Here is an 18,750-nt window from a genome sequence, read left to right as displayed (position 1 = left end):
CAGTGTCCATCTTGATTCTTTGCTAAGCCACTGTTGCATTCTAACTCTGAGGTGATTGAAAAATAGAAAAGAGAAAGAAGTAATTAAGTAATTAAATATGCAAGGTTGCTTTATTACCATTCTGTGTTTGTCACAATGAAAATTTGTGAACTAATATGTGAGGAGAAATTGTATTTCAAACTCGAATTATATTTAGTCCTGAGTTCCACCATGACATTAAGACAATAATTACTCAAATACCTTTGTTTTTCTTAATATTTTTTAATAATTATGAATTTCGCAATAACTTAAAGAAACGATGCAGCCCAAATTTTTTTGATTTGTAGAGGACAGACTGAATGATTAAAGTGAAGATGACAAGCAGTTCCTGAGATAGGCTGAACTTTCACAGGGGAAGTAAGGTTTCTGTTAGACCTTATTCAAGGCAGTGGACTTAAGAAGAAGGGCTCCCATCATCCTCAACATCCTCCGAGGATACACTACTTCAGGTTAATATCTTCTGTACAATTTCCCAGCACAACAACCAGAAGGGTTTTTTTTTCATTAATGACGCTTTATTAATTTTCTAGTTTCTATAGCAATCTATTCTCTGTGTCTTTCTTGAAAGATCTTTTGATAAACGACAACAGATTGAGAGGGCCAAGGGGAGTTGATGTTTTTAGATGTAATGAGTCCTCAGCGTCGATAGGTGGCAGCACTCGTCATATAGTTCGTCTCCAACCACAGTAAATGATCTAGAGAAGAAGATACCGACACAATATGTGAAACTTCAACAGGAGTGTCACTTCGATAAGGTCTCTCCAGTAATAGGAATGGGGTCAATACGAAACAGAGGTATCTTAAGTGTAATATTCTTCGCCATATTCCTGTGTGAAATACATCGTGGATGGGTAAGTAGCAACGTTTGTGTTCTCGTGATTTTCGTGACTCAGCGCGGTCAGCATTTCGCTAATGTTATGTTCATCTTAGCTCAGCAAACCGGTTCGTCTCATCGGGGGTCCACCTTTTCATTCGGGGTGATTGTATCGTTGAGACGTTACAGTAGTGGCTCAAACAAAACTAGCTAAGACAAGCACTGTTCAAAACTGTTCTGCTGTCTTTAGTTGGGTAAAATCCAAAAATTTAAGCCTTTAAATTCCCGGGGAACAGGTTGTGTAGATGCAGGTTTTAATGCAGACCACGATCCTAAATTTCCTTATGTCACCTCACGACAAATTGAAATCAAGAAGGTATTAAAATAAAACTGAGTTACATTAATGTATATCCACTTAACGCTGCCTGCAAAGCTGGATTTACATGGATTAGTAGAGAGCTAGGTAGCTAGCTAACGCAGAGAAAAACTGACATTACCTTATGGAAAAAATTAAGATTTTGTCTTTTAATGTGGAACATTATTTATTTATTTGAATACTCTCACTTGTATCCATGGAAATGCATCGTGGGCTGGGGTGTTATTAATGGTATTAATTAAAGATTAAAAGTGGAAAATGAGAATGCAAATATGTATGAACGGTGTAATACAAAGCAATTACGAGTGCACAGATAAATGCAATAAAACGTTTTCGTATGTGCTGATTATGTCGATGATTGAATATAAAACTTAATAATAAAACTTAATAATAATAATATGAAGATGAAATATCGAACATCTGTCTCTAATGCAGCCATATATGTGTATTTATATGTTTCATATTTGCCCTGTTATAGTTTAATTGTGTCAGTATTGTTCTTGAATAAATAGACGGTATATTAAGCGATTACAGTTCCGTTTCTTCGGCGGAAGATTCTATTTTAAAACAAAGGAAAGTCATGTGTTTCAGTTCCATCACACTGATTTAATTTACACACATGTAAGACAATCACTCGCTCTCTTGTCTCTGGTAATCTCAATGTATTCAGTGCAATGCATGGAATACCTCAAAGCTATGCACAAGCGGTAGAACTGATTCTGTTTAATCATTAGTTTCAAGATAAGATACCAGAAATAAGATAGATAAACATAATTAAGTTGTGTGTCTCGTTATTGTTTATTAGTTGTTGTTTTTTAAAGCAAAATAAGCCCTGTGGGGCCATAGTTTAAGGTCCGGTGTCTTCAAAGAGAATGACAGACAAAATGTCAATATAGTGTGAATGCTGGTTTAGTTCACAGCTGCAAAGGCTCCGGTCCTTGAACTTAAGCACATGAGGCAGAAGTAGGGCAGGGGGTAACACCGGTGTTACTCATAAAACACAGATAGTATAGATTAGTGAAGGAACTATCCGCGGAAGTTAACCTAAACACACAAAGGCTGTGAGGCTGATTAGACTGACAACAAAACTGAAAACATGAGCTCTGACTAGTAATAAATATGCCAAAGATTTAAACAATGTTCATAGTATGTTAATGAATTTGTTCTAACAAATCAGCAGGAAACCACATGGGTTTCAGCTCTCAGTGAATGTCGCTGTAAAAATTGTGGCAAACTCGTTTATCGTACTTTAGGAATCTGACCGTAGTTCTGCTTTTTTCTGACCTGATAATTTGACACCGAATGTCACATTAAGTCAGGGTAATAATTGTAATTTGCATACAGAAGTTTGAAGAAGTGATCATTTTCTCTCAGATACAAATTACAAGATCCTAGAATCATAGGATGTGGAACATTCCCACAGGTGTAACTTTTCAAATATAAAATCTCAAGTTAAAGATTTTGCTTTAACTATAGACTAGTGTCGATAAGTCCTAAAACTAAGACGCATGCTCTCCTGCAGCCTGTACAGGAGCTGTGTGTATGAACGATCCTGCATTTGTTGACAAGACCTTGTCCTCACTAGATGAAAATATCACCAGTCATCTGTCAGTGGAAAGCCTCATTGGAACCAACAGAATCAAAAAATTATGCTGTTTGTTTTCTTTATCTGTCAGGTTGAGGCCCAGCACTGTGTGTGGTATGGTGAGTGTGGAACGTCCGAAAAGGTGCCTGGAAAAAGGTACAACTGCAATTACACAGGTCCTCCGACCTCACTTCCACCACAAGAACTGGATCTCCTCAGGGTACATACGCCCACGTAAATTTTGCAGCTGAGCAGGGAGAAATTTTTTATGAAGTTGACATTTCGATTTGTGTTCACACACAGGAGCTTTGTCCTGGATACGACTATGGTAACAGAAGTCTCTGCTGTGACGTTAACCAGCTGAACACTCTCAAAGGAAGCCTCCAGCTGCCTCTCCAGTTCTTGTCCCGGTATGCAGTGCTGTTATAAGTTTGTAATGAAATGTAGGAGACTATTATCAAATTATGCAATTGTCTCTTTACATCCTCCAAGGAGGTGCTTTCATCCATCAGTTGGTGGTGTGTTTGTTTGGTTTCTCTGGTTGGTTGGTCAGTAAGCAGGATGACACAAAATCTAATGAACATATTTCAGTGGAATTGGACTCCATTAAATTTGGGTACACATCCAGATAAACAGGTTGTAGCATCAGATAGATAGATAGATAGATGGATAGATGGATAATAGATTAGATAAATATAGAAAATGCATTGCAAATAATTGTGGGAAAAAAAGCTTGAATAATAAAGTGTTTATGAATAAGTATTTGTTTACCTATGTGTAAGGTATATACAGTTAGTGACAGTCATTTATATGATTAATTAAAACTGAAAATGAAAGTAAACTGCTACAGTCGCTGTCCAACCTTACCGTCGAGTTGTACAGTTCGATGGCGTAAAAGAGGGACAAAGGTGTTTTTCAGTCCGTTGGTGTTGCTCCTTGGGAGCGGCAATCTGTTAATAATCACGTTTGGTTTGGTCTGATGTTATATGACTACGACCTCCTCAGGAAGTGGAGTGTGCTCTGGCCCTTCTTGCAGAGGGCATCAAGTGTTCAGCTCTTTGATCTATTAGGTGTTGAGCAGCTACAGGTTAATTTAATTAAATTAATTTTTTAATTTAATATACTGTTTTGATCCCCGAAAGGAAATTAAGAATGCACACTCTAGCTAATGATTCAAACACATGCATATATATATATATATTAGTGTGTACAGGCCCCTGTAGCACACACACACATACACAAGGGGGCCTGTAGGCATGCAAGGGAGGTAGAGTGGCAGGCAGCTCCATCTTGGTGCGCCTCAAATGAGCAATTTGTAAAGGGGACGGCACCTTGCTCAAGGGCGCCTCGGCAGTGCTCCAGAGGTGAGCTGACACCTCCCACTGTCCCACAGGATTTAAATTTGGGTTTTTAAGAGGCTCCTCTGTAAACTATTGTCAGAAGGCAATGAGTTTCTGTTTTGAATAAGGCTTTATTGAATGCCATTCCAATGGATTTTTTTTTTTAATTCTGCATCTAACTCTCCTTATGCTCGTGCCCCAGGTGTCCTTCCTGTTTCTTTAATCTGATGAACCTTTTCTGTGAGCTGACATGCAGCCCTCACCAAAGTCAGTTCATTAATGCTACTAAGATCAGTGGAGATAATGTCATGGAAGTACAGTACTATATTGGGGAGACATTTGCTCATGGTGAGTTCACAGTATTTGTAAGTTGATTTCGACATGATGCAGTTTCACCCTCTTGGTAGGAGTGTCACATCTGTGTCACATTTTGTTGTGTAATTCTACTTCTGTGAGTGACTAATGGTCATAGAAGTCGATGTCATCTTTTTTGTCTACTTTTTTGTCTTGTGAAAATAAGGGATGGGCAACTTGACTTAATAAAATTCTTGAACTTTTCAGCTATGTACAATGCCTGTAAGGATGTCCAGGCTCCTTCCAGTAACGTGAAAGCATTATCGCTGCTGTGTGGGAAGGATGCAGAGTACTGCAATGCCACCAACTGGATCCAGTACATGTTCAATGTTGACAATGGGCAGAGTCCCTTTCCAATAATCCCAATATTCTCAGGTAAATAGTCTTGTTGAATTTGTTCTCTGTATAGCGCTGCTCTTTGCATCATTAATACGCTGTGCTGTGTTTTGTCGTTTTCTTTCTCCAGACGTTTCGGTGTTTGGTTACACTCCCATGAACAACCAGACGTATGACTGTACCGAAGGTCTGGAGGACGGTTCAGGTCCATGTTCCTGTCAGGACTGTTCCAAAGCCTGTGGCCCCAAACCTGTACCTCCCCCTCCCCCCTCCCCATGGACTATCTTTGGCATTGATGCCATGGCTGTCATCATGTGGCTCTCCTACATCGCTTTCCTGTTCGTCTTCATTGGAGCTTTGCTGGGAACTTGGTGTTACAGGTAAGAGACTGACATGCGGTTATTCATTTATTTTTGAATAAGTAGAAATGTAGGAGCCATGAATGGATTAAAGGTATTTTGTAGGTATATGGTGGTTTAAATATTGTATTTGTTGTTGTTTTTTATGTTGTTTTTTGTGATCCCATTGAGGGAATAAGTAATAATAATAATAATAATAATAATAATAGTAATAATAATAATTAACAATTTATTAATCCCTCATGGGGAAATTCTCTTCACACTCACACATGTACATATATGTGTTAATCACAGCACGTGGTTACAGGTTACAGGCCCCTGAAACAGGCACAACACACTCGGGGCCTGTAGGCATGCAATTAGTAAATTCAGTATAGAAGTACATATAGAGGTACAGGGGAGGTGGAGTGAAGGGTCGGGTGAGCATCTTGTAGGGGGGACGGCGCCTTGCTCAAGGGCGCCTCGCTCAAGGGCGCCTCGGCAGTGAATGGGAAGTGAGCCGACACCTCCCACCGTCAGCTCACACTCCGATGGATGTCCTGGCGGGAGCGGGACTCGAACCACCGATGGCTGGGCGATCCGTCTTCAAGATAATCTGCTCTACGTCTTGAGCCACTGCCGCCCCATTCAAATAGATAACAGTGGGTGTGAACGTTTGTATAGATTAAATAGGGGCACCTGTTCCTGTGTGGAGAGAGAGAGGGTGAGCGGGTTTTTCGTATTTTTGTTGACCGCAACACACATCGCAACGGTCTTATTGCTACACTGCTTTGTGTGATCACTTATCTATGAGTTTGTGCACAGTTTTATGAGTTGATTGGTTTTTTGGTTTTTTCGTAAAGGATTACACATATTTTTTAGTATCGTAGTGATTTTTCCTTGAAGCTCGTCAAAGGAATGCCCCGGTGTTGAAGTCGCTACAAGAAGACCAACAATAACAATCTTTTTTGATCTCCGCTTGGGAATATTATTTTTTTCCATTCATATCTATTATCTCACACACACACACACACACACACACACACACACACACACACACACACACACACACACACACACACACACACACACACACAGGTAATGGTACTTTGCCCGAAAGCATTTTGCCAGTGCTCAGGAGGTGAACATTCGCTATTGATTCATGTCATTCCTTTAAAACCTTATCCACTCGTAAAACGTCTGTTCTGAGATCTGCTTTAGATTTTTTTTATTTTTCTATTTGACTTTATGACTTTGTTCGTATAGGAAACGTACAATCATGTCTGAGTATGGCCCCATCTTGGACAGCAACTCCCCATTGTCCATCAACAGTGATGACCCCAATAATGGTATTGTAATTTATAACAACAAGTCAAAATGTTTGCCCTGTCTATGTAATCTGTTTGTCATGTGATACCAACTTTAAACCCTGTAATCTTTCTCTCCTCTTAGTAAATGCATCATGCTGTGAAAAACTGGGTGAAACCTTTGAGAATTTTCTGCGGAAGATCTTCAGCTCCTGGGGTTCCTTCTGTGTGCAGCATCCCTCTGTGGTCATACTGGGTAGTCTGGTCCTGGTGGTCGCCTCCTCTGGGGGCCTGGTCTACATGCGCATCACCACTGACCCCATCGAACTGTGGTCGGCTCCCACTAGCCAGGCCCGCCAGGAGAAAGATTACTTTGACAGCCATTTTGGACCCTTCTTCAGAACCGTGCAGCTGATTATAACTACCCCGCACAATGACACTTTCATCTACACCCCATACTTTGGAGGATCAGATGTTCCATTTGGAGCCATCCTGGGGAAAGACATACTACACCAGGTGGGTCGAAAGGAAAAACGAAAGTTTGAGGCTTAATGATGAGCAGCAGTTAGTTGTTAGAGCTGTGATGTTTTGTGTTAAGAAGTCTTCATAGACATGAGTGTGATGAACAGCTGTAGCTCTAAAAGTGTACTTCTTTTTGCTTTCATTTGTTTTTCTTTCTATCTTCTCTGTTCCTTTCCAACCAGGTGCTGGATCTGCAGTTGGAAATTGAAAGCATTGTAGCCACATACAAAGGCCAAAACATCACCCTGAAGGACATTTGCTTGGCTCCGCTGTCCCCCTACAATGACAACTGTACCATCTTGAGTGTCCTCAATTACTTTCAGAACAGCCACAGTGTGCTGGACCACAGCATTGGAGACGAGTTCTTTGTCTATGCTGACTATCACAGCCACTTCCTTTACTGTGTCAGGTAATTTTATTTCTTTGTTTCGATCTCTTGCTGATCGGTAAGCAATAATGCAGTGCTATTATATTTTTTTTAAAGGAGTTGTTAGTCTTCTTAAGATAGAACAGTCATGCTTCCTCACTGGTTGTGATGCAGGTGTTCTAATGGACAAACCTATACTGAATAATTACTTAATAATGATTGCTAACTCCTGCTCTTTTCTTCCTCAGCGCTCCGGCGTCTCTCAACGACACCACACTCCTCCATGACCCCTGTTTAGGCACCTTTGGAGGCCCCGTCTTCCCTTGGCTGGCCATGGGAGGTTACGACGGTGAGATGGATTCAATCATTAATTAATTTCATTTAATGAGTGTTAGTTTTTCCTTTTAAGAATACAGTGGTACCTCTACTTACGAAATTAATTGGTTCCGGAAGAAATTACATAAGTAGAAAATTACGTAAGTAGAGACGCGTTTTCCATGCAAATGCCCTAATCTGTTCCATGCCCCAAAAAATTCCGACATAAATGTTTTATAAAGCATAAAAATGCATCAAAACATGTTACAAATACATGTTATGATTAGATTTTTACACAATAAATGAGAGTTGTGTATAACGTAAAAAACAAAGAATAGAGTAAAGAATAATAATGACGGTCATTTACCTTTAACTGCTGCCCCCATTGTTTTTTGCCCTCTTTGGTTCATGCGCTCCTATCTCACGATGCCGAAAAACAGAGTGAATTCCAGACCTCCTTTTGAACTTCTCCAACCACCCACGCGATGCCTTAAACTCCTTAAACTTCCTTTTGTTTTAATAACGTGGCGATTTACAATTTAAAATACAATTTCCTCCGGGATTAATAAAGTATCTATCTATCTATCTATTGTAGATGCATTTCGGCCATATTCTTTGGCGAGATCAACCAAACGCATCCCTTTTCCACGCTTTTCTATTATCTCCTGCTTTGTATGGACAAAAAACCTCTTTTTTTCTTCTTTTCTTTTCCTCTTTTCTCCGTCACTTTCTTGGGGTCCATAGCGAATACGTACTCAAAAAGTTATTATATTTGTGCAAGACTATCAGACTACCTCACGCGTCAAGTGCCGAATGCCGAAGACACTGCATAAGCACCGATTTAGCTCCACACAGAGGTGGAGTGGCATCCCTCTAAGCCAATGGGATGCCAGGAAGATACGTAATAGGTAATAGCCAATGGCAGAGCAGCTATGAGAATGTTGCATTCAGGAACTTGTGGGAGATTTGGGTATCAGCCGATACTTTGTTTTTACATTACCTAAGTCGAAATTTCTTTCATAAGTAGAGGCAATATTTTCCTGCTGAGAAATTTCAAAAGTAGAAAATTTCGTAAGTAGAGACATTCGTAAGTAGAGGTATCCCTGTACAGTTAGGTTATTTATTGATAACCTTTGTAAATTTTTTGAATGGCAAAAAAGTTTACTTCTACTCATGACATTAGAACAATGTTAGCTCTAAGTTTTTAGCTTTGGCGATCAGGTTCCAAGTGTGTTGTTTGTTAAAGAAAAAAAATACGGGAATAAAAATATAATGAGAGGTACAGCAACCAGCTCTGAGTTTTATCTCTGCTGTCTTTGGGAAAGCTTTGCTGTACCTGCAGTTTGATCATCTTTATCAGTGTGATTAAAAACATGGCTGTTTAAGTATTGAAACAGGTATCTGACATTTCCCTCCTTTACAGACACTAACTACAACAATGCCACCGCTCTTGTGATCACTTTTCCACTCAACAACTACCTGAACAACTCTGTCATGCTGAACAAAGCTCTGGCATGGGAGAACGAGTGAGACCCATTGCTATGTTCCATAATTGTGTTGCCAGCAAAAGCTGCTGCCAGTGGTATATATATGTATGGAGTTTTTTGTTTGTATTTCAGATTCATCAAGTTCATGAAGAACTTCAGAAACCCCAACCTGACTATAGCCTTTAGTACAGAGAGGAGTATTGAAGATGAAATAGACAGAGAAAGCAAAAGCGACATTAGCACCATTGCAATCAGCTACATCATTATGTTCGTCTACATCTCTCTTGCCCTGGGTCACATCCAAAGCATTGGGAGGCTGCTGGTAGGACTCTAAATAAAAGTCACTGCTGTGGTAGCATTTCTGTGGTTGCACAATTCATCATGCTTGCCGCTTCACGTGTCACCACAGCCTATGTCTGAAATATTTTTATGGTTCCATTGACGTAGTACTTGTGCTTGTGATGAAATAGCTTGACAAATTGAATCTTTTGCATCCAACCAAACTAGAAAAACGTGCTGGATGACTTTTGTCTGCTCAAGCGTGAAATAAAGTCACTTAAGGGAAGAACATGAATGATCATTACTTTTTTTTTCCACTATGCAGGTGGACTCAAAGATTTCTCTGGGAATAGCTGGCATCTTTATCGTCCTCAGCTCTGTGGCCTCCTCACTAGGGATCTTCAGCTATTTTGGTGTTCCCCTCACCCTCATTGTGATTGAAGTCATTCCTTTCCTGGTACTAGCAGTTGGAGTGGATAACATCTTCATTATAGTGCAAACATACCAGGTAACCACCCTTTGTCTGATACATTAAAATAGTATTTAGTCTCACACCCCTTCATCGTGCAAACTCTCCTTGACTGACCTACATTCTAATGCATGCTGTCAATAAAACCTGCTCAATCCACTAAAAGGAGTTTCTCAACAGAGGGATGAACGGATTCCTCATGAGGAACTTCACCAGCAGATTGGTCGAATTCTTGGAGATGTTGCCCCGAGCATGTTTCTCTCTTCCTTCTCTGAGACGGTTGCGTTCTTCTTGGGTAAATTAATGTATTTGGTACATTCTGTCCTCTATGTACACTAGACACGTGCATATGTACTAATCAGAATACTGAATAGTTTCTGTGGACAAGAGTGATGTAATAGTCTTTAAAGTGTCATAGTTTCCTGGTGAGTCACATGCGAAAAAAGTTGTTGACTTTGACTTCTGCAGGAGCCCTGTCCAACATGCCTGCCGTGAGGACGTTTTCGCTGTTTGCTGGCTTGGCTGTTTTTATTGATTTCCTGTTGCAGATCAGCTGCTTTGTCAGCTTGCTTGGAATAGATGCACGAAGACAGGAGGTGGGTGTGAGGGAAGTGGTGGTATAAAGTGACCAAAAACTTGTTATTTGTCCAGGTCATAGGAACAACAAATAATAGCTTCAGTTTTAGTTGATCAATTGGAATCACAAATGTTTTTTATGAATGGATGGCCAGTAGAATATACTCCTTAGACCAAAATCAATTCTTGTATCATTCATTGAGTTTTATAATTTAAAAAGCTTTTTCTTGGATATATGGGACCTTTAAATTATGTAACTTAATTATTTATACATCATGAAATTTTTTCTGTTTAACAGGAAAATCGTCTGGACATTGTTTGTTGTTTGAAGCTGCCGGACAATCAGGTGAAGAACTCTGAAAGCGTCCTCTTTTGTTTCTTCAAGAAATTCTATGCCCCATTCATCCTCAAGGACTGGGTGCGACCGATTGTGGTAAGTTCCTCAGGGACCATCTGCCTCTGAAATTTACATTGTCAGATTATAGTGAGAGGTTGTTGAACATAAGTATGTTGTGCTCCTTTCTGACCTCTCCTTGTTTAGGTGGCAGTGTTTGTTGGGATGCTTTCCTTCAGTATTGCTGTTGTGAATAAAGTGGAGATTGGATTGGACCAAAAACTTTCCATGCCGGATGTAAGTTGTTGTTTTTTTGTTTGTTTCTATGGAAAGTGGAATTTTTAAAGTGCGTTTGATAGTCCAGAGAATATTTCCTCAAACATGCATTCTTGTTTTGCTGCATTTTATATATAAATAACCACGATCAGAAGTTGTCTCTTTTAATTTTTTTTTTTTTGCGTTTCCAGTGGTAAAATGATTTGAAGGTGAATCAGTGAATGTTGATCATTTTATTCTCCATCCAGAACAACCTCCATAGATCTAGATATATCTAATACCAAATACTTCTAGATATTTGTTATAAGAATTTACCGCTCCCTTCAGTTATCCATGAAGCTAGATGTCATGAGTGTGTTTTGACGATCTGTGTCTCTGTTTAGGACTCGTATGTGCTCGACTACTTTAGAAACTTAAACGAGTATCTCAACGCTGGACCTCCGGTGTACTTTGTGGTTGAAGAAGGTCTCAACTATAGTAGGTCGAAGGACCAGAATGTTGTTTGTGGAGGAGTGGGCTGCAACAATGACTCCCTCGTCCAACAGGTCTATTCTGCATCGCTCATCAGCAACTAGTGAGTCTGGACTATGACGAATTAGTGCATGTAGGGTTTAATTATGTAAAAACAAACTAATATTGACAATGAAGATGAAAAATAACTGTAATATCAAGAACTCTTTGATGTACTCACTTTAATTTCCCCTTTATTCCCAGTACAACTATTGCCTTCACACCCTCCTCTTGGCTCGATGACTACTTTGACTGGGTGAAGCCTCAGTCCACATGTTGTCGATACTACAACACCACCGGGGCTTTCTGCAATGCTTCAGGTACGTTTTTTGTTTTTGCTTTGTTTTTTTCAACCAGGCAGTGGCTGAATACAAGTTCACTACCAGTTCTTCATAAACACGATGCAGTGAAACCGTCAGGGATGGATGATAATATTGTTAATATTGCTTTGAAGTGGTGAATTCCTCCTGTGTACACTGTCGACCCATGACTCCCAGTGGGAAGCAAAGACCAGAAGGAGATGAGTTCATGCAGTTCCTGCCCATGTTTCTGTCGGATAATCCCAACGCCAAGTGTGGAAAAGGGTAATTTAATGGCTTTGTAATATGTTATCTTTTCATTGAGGTTTTTATGGAAATGCCTCAGGCATGCCATTTAATACTTCATGTTTTTGACCCAAAGATTCAGACTAAACCTTTCTCGCAATGTGTTAATGCTCCTCCAGTGGCCATGCAGCCTACGCCTCGGCGGTGGACCTCTATCCCGGGAACACAGGTGTCGGAGCGTCTTACTTTATGACCTACCACACCATCCTGAAGGAATCCCCAGACTTCATAGATGCTTTGAAAATGGCTCGAAACCTGGCTAAAAATATCACTCAGACCATGGGCCACAAAGTTTTTGCCTACAGGTGAGTCCTCTTCAGCTGCAAGTAAGATTTTTACTTTTGCATAACATGCTTCATGAATTGTGTTGGAATTATTGTTGTTCTTCTTGGGTGAAATTAGAATTGACGCTCTGCTAGTTGTCAACTCAAGTTTCAAAGTTACACATGGGGAAGAAAATCAAACAGCAGTTGCTTTGACTCAAATACATTTTCCTCCTTTGCAGCATCTTCTACGTGTTTTATGAGCAGTACCTCACAATCGCCTACGACACCGCTCTGAACCTGAGCGTGTCACTGGCGTCCATATTCGTGGTGACGACAGTGTTGTTGGGCTTAGAGCTGTGGTCCGCCGTGCTCGTCAGCATCACCATCGCTATGATCCTGGTCAACATGTTTGGTGTCATGTACCTGTGGAGCATCAGCCTCAACGCAGTATCTCTGGTGAACCTGGTCATGGTGAGAAAACACCAGGGAACACTACTTTTACAGCAAGATGTCGCTTTTGCTTTCCTCACAGCAAGAAGGTCGTGGGTTCAAACCCCAGCATTCTCAACGTGGCTTTTCTGTATAGAGTTTGCATGTTTTCCCTGTGTCTGACTGGGTTTTTTGCAGATACTCCGGTTTCCCCCCATGATCAGAAAAAAGCATGCATCTTAGGAACATTATGTTACGTTGTCTGGTAGTGGCAACGACTCAGGACCAACTTTCCAGACTAAGCTTGTAATTTCTTTGTCCGATTGTATAATGACAAATAAAAGCTTCTTCTTCCAAGTGTTAGCAGCATGTCGGGGGAAGGATCTTTTTACTCTATTCAACAAGCTTTTTCTGTTTTATCTTTTCTTTCTATTGGTTATGAAACATTATAGTTGCCCGTTTCATTGCTTCAGTCACAATATTGGCATAGTCCCTTTCTAATTTTAGGAATGTTTTTCTTTCACCTGTATCAAGAGACGTTGCTTTCACCTTAAAACATGGTTGAAAGGTTTTGTATAAAGTGACTTGGTTTTGTCTCTGTGTTGTTTGATATTACCAGCTTTTGGTGCATAATATGTGAACTTTATTGTATTCAGAACTAAGTTTTTTTTCTGTCTGGTTCCAGTGCTGCGGTATCTCGGTGGAGTTCTGCAGCCACATTGTGCGAGCGTTCTCCATCAGTGTGAAGAAGGACAGAGTGGCACGAGCTGAGGAAGCCCTTGCTCACATGGGCAGCTCTGTAAGTCTGAAAAAAAGTCCCACAGAAAAGTCACATATTAAGGAAATAAATAAATACTAAATAAATAATTTTGGGGTTGCAAAAACTTTTTTTGAAGTTGAGTGAATAAGCATGAGCAAAGATAAGATGAATGTTCTTTGTGGCATTTTGATTTTAATAGATTTGCTATAATTCTCACTATTTGAGTTATTTTATCTACAATAATTGTGTAGTAAAAATCTCATTTTGTTAAAGACCCACATTACATAACAACTGTAGCAGGAAAAGTTTATGTTTTAACTTTTTTTTGTTTTTACATAAAATTAAGATAAAAATTTTATTGAAATAATAATAATCACTATTACATTTTCACAGGTATTCAGTGGGATCACGCTAACAAAGTTCGGAGGCATCCTGATTCTGGCTCTCTCCAAGTCGCAGATCTTCCAGGTCTTCTACTTCAGGATGTACTTGGCCATCGTGTTGCTGGGAGCGACCCATGGCCTCATTTTCCTCCCTGTGCTACTCAGTTATGTCGGTCAGTGACGTCACACAATTGAAAGGAAATACATGACGCAGGGGTTTTAACGGTATTTAAAATTAAAATGTGACTTTCGTGTTTCACAGGTCCTTCGCCGAACAAAGCAAAAGTGTTTGCCACAATGAAACGCTTAGCCGGAACAGAAAGGGAGCCCCTCCTCAACTACTAGGAGGTTGTGTTGAACAATGAACAATGAACTATTTGTTTGTGAGGGTGGGGGCAAAGCCCCTCCAGTGATTACTGACACACTCATCATCGTCACCACTATTATGCAGGGACCTAACCCGGGAAGATACACAGGAGGAGGAGTGCCTTACTAATTGATTTTCCTCAGAAGACCTCGGACTCTAACGCTTCTCAGTCTTCTGACTCCACAGGACAATCCTGACTTCAGCATGAGGAGCAGGAGTCATATGAGATGAGAAAATGAGAAAAACTGGTCAGTTTTTATTTTACATAGGGGAGAGAAGTGTGGAAAAGGACATTTTTTGTTAATGTTTACTCGAGAGGGAACCATAATTGACTGGTACAAAATGAGGTTGTCAAATAACAAAAAGTATCATAGGCCTTTTTATTACTAGACATAAATATGGATCACATTTGGGCCAGTGACTACATTTCAAATTTTATTGCAGATCAGATAGATTGCAATTTGAACTGAATATAACATTTTACATATGCAGCATGTTTTTATTTTAGCCTGGCATTGTTTTGACATTAATAATGACTCATAAGTTAATAGTCATTTTTTAGTGTTTTGAGGTGTGCACACATCTGTGTATTTAAAGGGGTGTTAGACGTAACAATCTCTGTACGACTGAATGCGAACACCCTTCGAACCTCACAGCCAAATAGTTTTTTATGCTGCAATCTTGGTTTGGCATATTGTTCTTTAACCGCATCATGGCTTGTCTTTTATTTCCATTTTAGCATTCACATTACAATGCAACATTTCATTTTAGAATTATTTAATATTTCTGAAGTCTCCTTTTTGAAGGGTTTGCTTCGGGACGTGTTTATGTCTGGTTTAAAAGGGCTTATAATGCTAATAACTGTTTTATATTGAGGTTTAAATTAAACACTGGATAGTTACTGAGTGAAACATGGGGGAGAAGGTAATACTTAACATTCACCTGTAAATAACTTCTATAGGATTCATTACGATTTATTCTGTTGTCAACTAGAGAATGTTGATTTCAAATGATGCACAGTGATTGGATTATGAGACTGTCTTGTTTTTATCATTATAAATTATTATTGTTTTAACTAACTGTTTAGCCAGATGTTTTTAAACCTGTCCAGGTCAAGTATCACTTTGATTTATTGGAAATACATCAACTTTACAGAGCTAAAAGATCTTGTTCTATTTCATTTTCTTGAATGTAGTAATGTTTTATGGAACATAAGAAAGAATTTTATGGATGAAACGGTTTCACGTTTTTTAATACTAATAAGCAAATGATGAATTGTCTGGCTGACATATGGTAGATAAACCATTTCTGATGTGGAACACTGGTTTAACAAACTGTCAGAAGTGTAACTATTTTAACACATATTAAAGTGGTTTTCAGTAAAGAATGCAATGCTTCTTGTTTATCTCTAAAATAGTACAACTGAATTTGTTTCGTTGATTCGGACCCGACACCCAGTAAGAAAACACAGCGCATAAATCACATCATCACCATTTTCTCCGACTCCTACCCAAGGAAAACTTTAAGAATAATAAGAATATGTCATGAATCTTAGTCATATAATGTCACTGTATTTAAAAAAGCACAAATCTGTAAAATTACAGATGTTGGCACCTTGGAGGAGTTCTGTGTTGAATTTGTGAATTGTCACCTTACCCTTATAGATCACTGGGGTTTAGAAAGCCTACTTCAAAAATCCAACGGCTTGACTACAACCTGAATAGAATAAAAACTACAAATACCGTGAAACACTGGCGTTGAAGTAGAAAATGTGAAGAGACCAAAGTCAGGTTTGCGCTCTCGGTAGTGCTTAAATTAAGCTAGTGAAATCACCACCAGGGGGCGCCCGGATCCATCCACGGAGCTTTGCTTCATGTTCTCGCTTCTCGGTCACTTCAAGTGGGAGTGACCTAATTTGTGTTTTACGAAGAGAAGCAGTTCTTGCCTTTGCAAGCGGTGTTGTAAAGTAGGCCACGGAACATATGAACTGATACACCTGAATGGATCCTGCAGCGTTTGAGCATTAACACCTAAATAGATTGCATTGGTTGTATGGGTCCTCCTGTCCGTCCGTCGAGCCCTGTTTTTACTTTATGCAAGACAGACCCTACACAGTAAAATACCACAATAAGATGCTGAAAAGGAAAGGAACAAGGATGTAACTTTCTACTCCGGCTACAAACAGTTGAATGCTGTGTTAAATTTCCTTATTCAGTGACATCCCAGGCAGTACCAAGCAAAGATGGTTAGAAGTCTCCCACTTTCTGAAAATATGTGTGGGGGGGGGGAAGATCCAACATTTGAACATCAATGTTTTTTAGTGCATGATTGCAATGAACGTCTACAGCCCATAATATCGGAGGAGTCAGAGAATCTGGAATGTATGTCATCTTCAATTCCTTCAGAAAACATAATTTTGTGAAGCATTTTTACTACATGGGCGTAGTAAGTCTGGAAAATGTTTGTCATGATATAAAGTTTTGGGAAAGTTAGAACTCTAAATGTACAGTACATGACATCTACAAATACTGCTAACCTCGCTGGGCCTGAGCTCCTTTAAAATTCCAAGACTTCAAGTTTCAAATAATTTTTGTCAACCGTCCACACTGTGTCGGCCAGAGAAAAGAAGAAGGGTTCCTAAATGGTGCACAGACCGGGGACTCCATTGTTCTGCTAGTCACATTTTGTGTATAAGGAACACCTTGTTCAGGCACAGGTATGTCCATGAGTGCACATGGCACCAGGACAGGACATGCCGAAGGTCAACGATCGGCTTTGTTGTTGTTGCATCATCAGACCTCCAACCGTGTGTCTTGGACGCTAAGGTTAAGAGAGGGGCAGAGCTGTCAACCGATCACCTCCTGGTGGTGAGCTCTGGATGGAAAAAGAAAAACTTCACCTTCGGAACTTGACATCAGAAAAAAAAATGCTTAAAACTATGGTACGAGAATGGAAAGCAACAATAAAGCCAAATAGTATTACTTTAACATCATCAAACCAGTCTCCAAACCCACATTGTTAACAAAGCTCTTGTCATGTCTGTGTTTTTCAAACACTTTGTTGTTCTTTCTCCCAGCTCACCTGCTGCAAAGGTGGTTTTTCTTTAAAGATCAATAAGTAAGTGCAAGGAGTATTTAATGTCCTGCTTTGCGTCACTAGTTTTTGGTTACGGAGGGTTCGTCTGTCTCTGAGCTCTAGTCTTTGGTTGGAAATAAAGGGATTAGGTAGCCTGGTTAAACACGATGAGAGGATCAGATTCCCAGGTCTACCTGCAATGCTTTGCCCTCCACGGTGTTGGAACATAGGACACCGGTTATGTCATCTGACATTTTATCCAGATTTGAGATTTTTTTAAATGTAATATTAACACAATCCAGAATGCATAGTGAAAAATGTTAAACTGTTAACTGTTTTCAAGCTAGTGTCTTTAAACGGTTAATGCACTAAAGTCATCTATGTTCAATAGTTCCTTGTTTACAAACTACTGTAAAATCCCAGAGTCACAGTATCATGACAGGAAAGGTGTAAAATGCCATTTCAGCCAAATGCTGTTATTTTAAAGGGAAGGGCAATAGACTGAAGCTTGCCCCAAATGATGGTACACATATTTTCACAATGAGGGTCACTTATGTGTGAGCTGGGCTCAGGAAGGGCTGTCAATAGACCCTTTTATGAGGCAGTGAAGGGGAATTAGGCTGTCAATGGAAGGGACTTAACCACACATGCCATGTTCACACTCAGGCTTGGCCTGTTTGTTTTGATGGCTGCACGAGACTGGCGTGACTACGGGTCTTGTTTACATTGGATGTGTTGAGCAGGAGAGATGATGAAAAACTGACCTCTTGGATTGCATCATAGTCACAGGTGCAATCCACCTCCAGCCACAGCTCAAAGCTCACACTAATTTATTGTGCTGTCAAAGTCAGAATAGTTTCATGGTGGGATTTATGAATTTGCCGATCAGTCTGTGATAATTCGGTCATCACTGTCACTAAAACTGACTAAAAACAATCTTTAATGTTTAGAATGTTTATGCATATGTCTTAAATAAGTAGGGAGAGCGTCGACAAGAAAAAGGGAAAGCTGTGAATTGCTCAAACACCTGAATAGAATAATGACAAGCGTAGCCTAACTGATTGGTTCGATGACAATGATTATATTGTAAATTATTACGTTCAATTTTATATAAAGTTATGCTCAATTATATATATATATATATATATATATACTGTATATATATATGAGAGAGAGTTGGGACATGGAATAATGAAAGTATTCATATATATAGGTATGTACACACACACACACACACACAC

The 18,750-nt window shown here is 39.6% G+C and overlaps 1 protein-coding gene across 1 annotated transcript; it reads left to right on the top strand.

The window, feature by feature from the left end:
* The first annotated feature begins 751 nt into the window (after positions 1 to 751).
* On the top strand, positions 752 to 15,497 carry npc1 (Niemann-Pick disease, type C1). Its single transcript, XM_068340851.1, has 25 exons — positions 752 to 890; positions 2,906 to 3,034; positions 3,118 to 3,224; positions 4,357 to 4,502; positions 4,716 to 4,883; positions 4,975 to 5,224; positions 6,449 to 6,531; positions 6,635 to 7,005; positions 7,194 to 7,420; positions 7,627 to 7,727; positions 9,117 to 9,219; positions 9,313 to 9,502; positions 9,785 to 9,967; positions 10,109 to 10,223; positions 10,397 to 10,524; positions 10,803 to 10,937; positions 11,046 to 11,135; positions 11,498 to 11,688; positions 11,829 to 11,944; positions 12,079 to 12,208; positions 12,349 to 12,534; positions 12,735 to 12,966; positions 13,610 to 13,723; positions 14,078 to 14,240; positions 14,330 to 15,497. The coding sequence occupies exons 1-25, from the start codon at positions 813 to 815 to the stop codon at positions 14,410 to 14,412; spliced, it is 3,819 nt and encodes a 1,272-aa protein (XP_068196952.1). The 5' UTR covers positions 752 to 812; the 3' UTR covers positions 14,413 to 15,497.
* The last annotated feature ends 3,253 nt before the right edge of the window (positions 15,498 to 18,750 follow it).

This window comes from Antennarius striatus, chromosome 18 (assembly GCF_040054535.1).
Source record: "Antennarius striatus isolate MH-2024 chromosome 18, ASM4005453v1, whole genome shotgun sequence".
Taxonomy (NCBI): domain Eukaryota; kingdom Metazoa; phylum Chordata; class Actinopteri; order Lophiiformes; family Antennariidae; genus Antennarius; species Antennarius striatus.
This window is presented reverse-complemented; position numbering and strand designations above follow the sequence as displayed.

Bases quoted from the DNA above. Each gene is read 5' to 3' on its own strand.
- npc1 (XM_068340851.1), top strand. From the start codon at position 813: ATGGGGTCAATACGAAACAGAGGTATCTTAAGTGTAATATTCTTCGCC. The intron at 3,225-4,356 runs GTATGCAGTGCT...CTCGTGCCCCAG, and splicing joins CCTCTCCAGTTCTTGTCCCG to GTGTCCTTCCTGTTTCTTTA. The intron at 7,006-7,193 runs GTGGGTCGAAAG...CTTTCCAACCAG, and splicing joins GGAAAGACATACTACACCAG to GTGCTGGATCTGCAGTTGGA.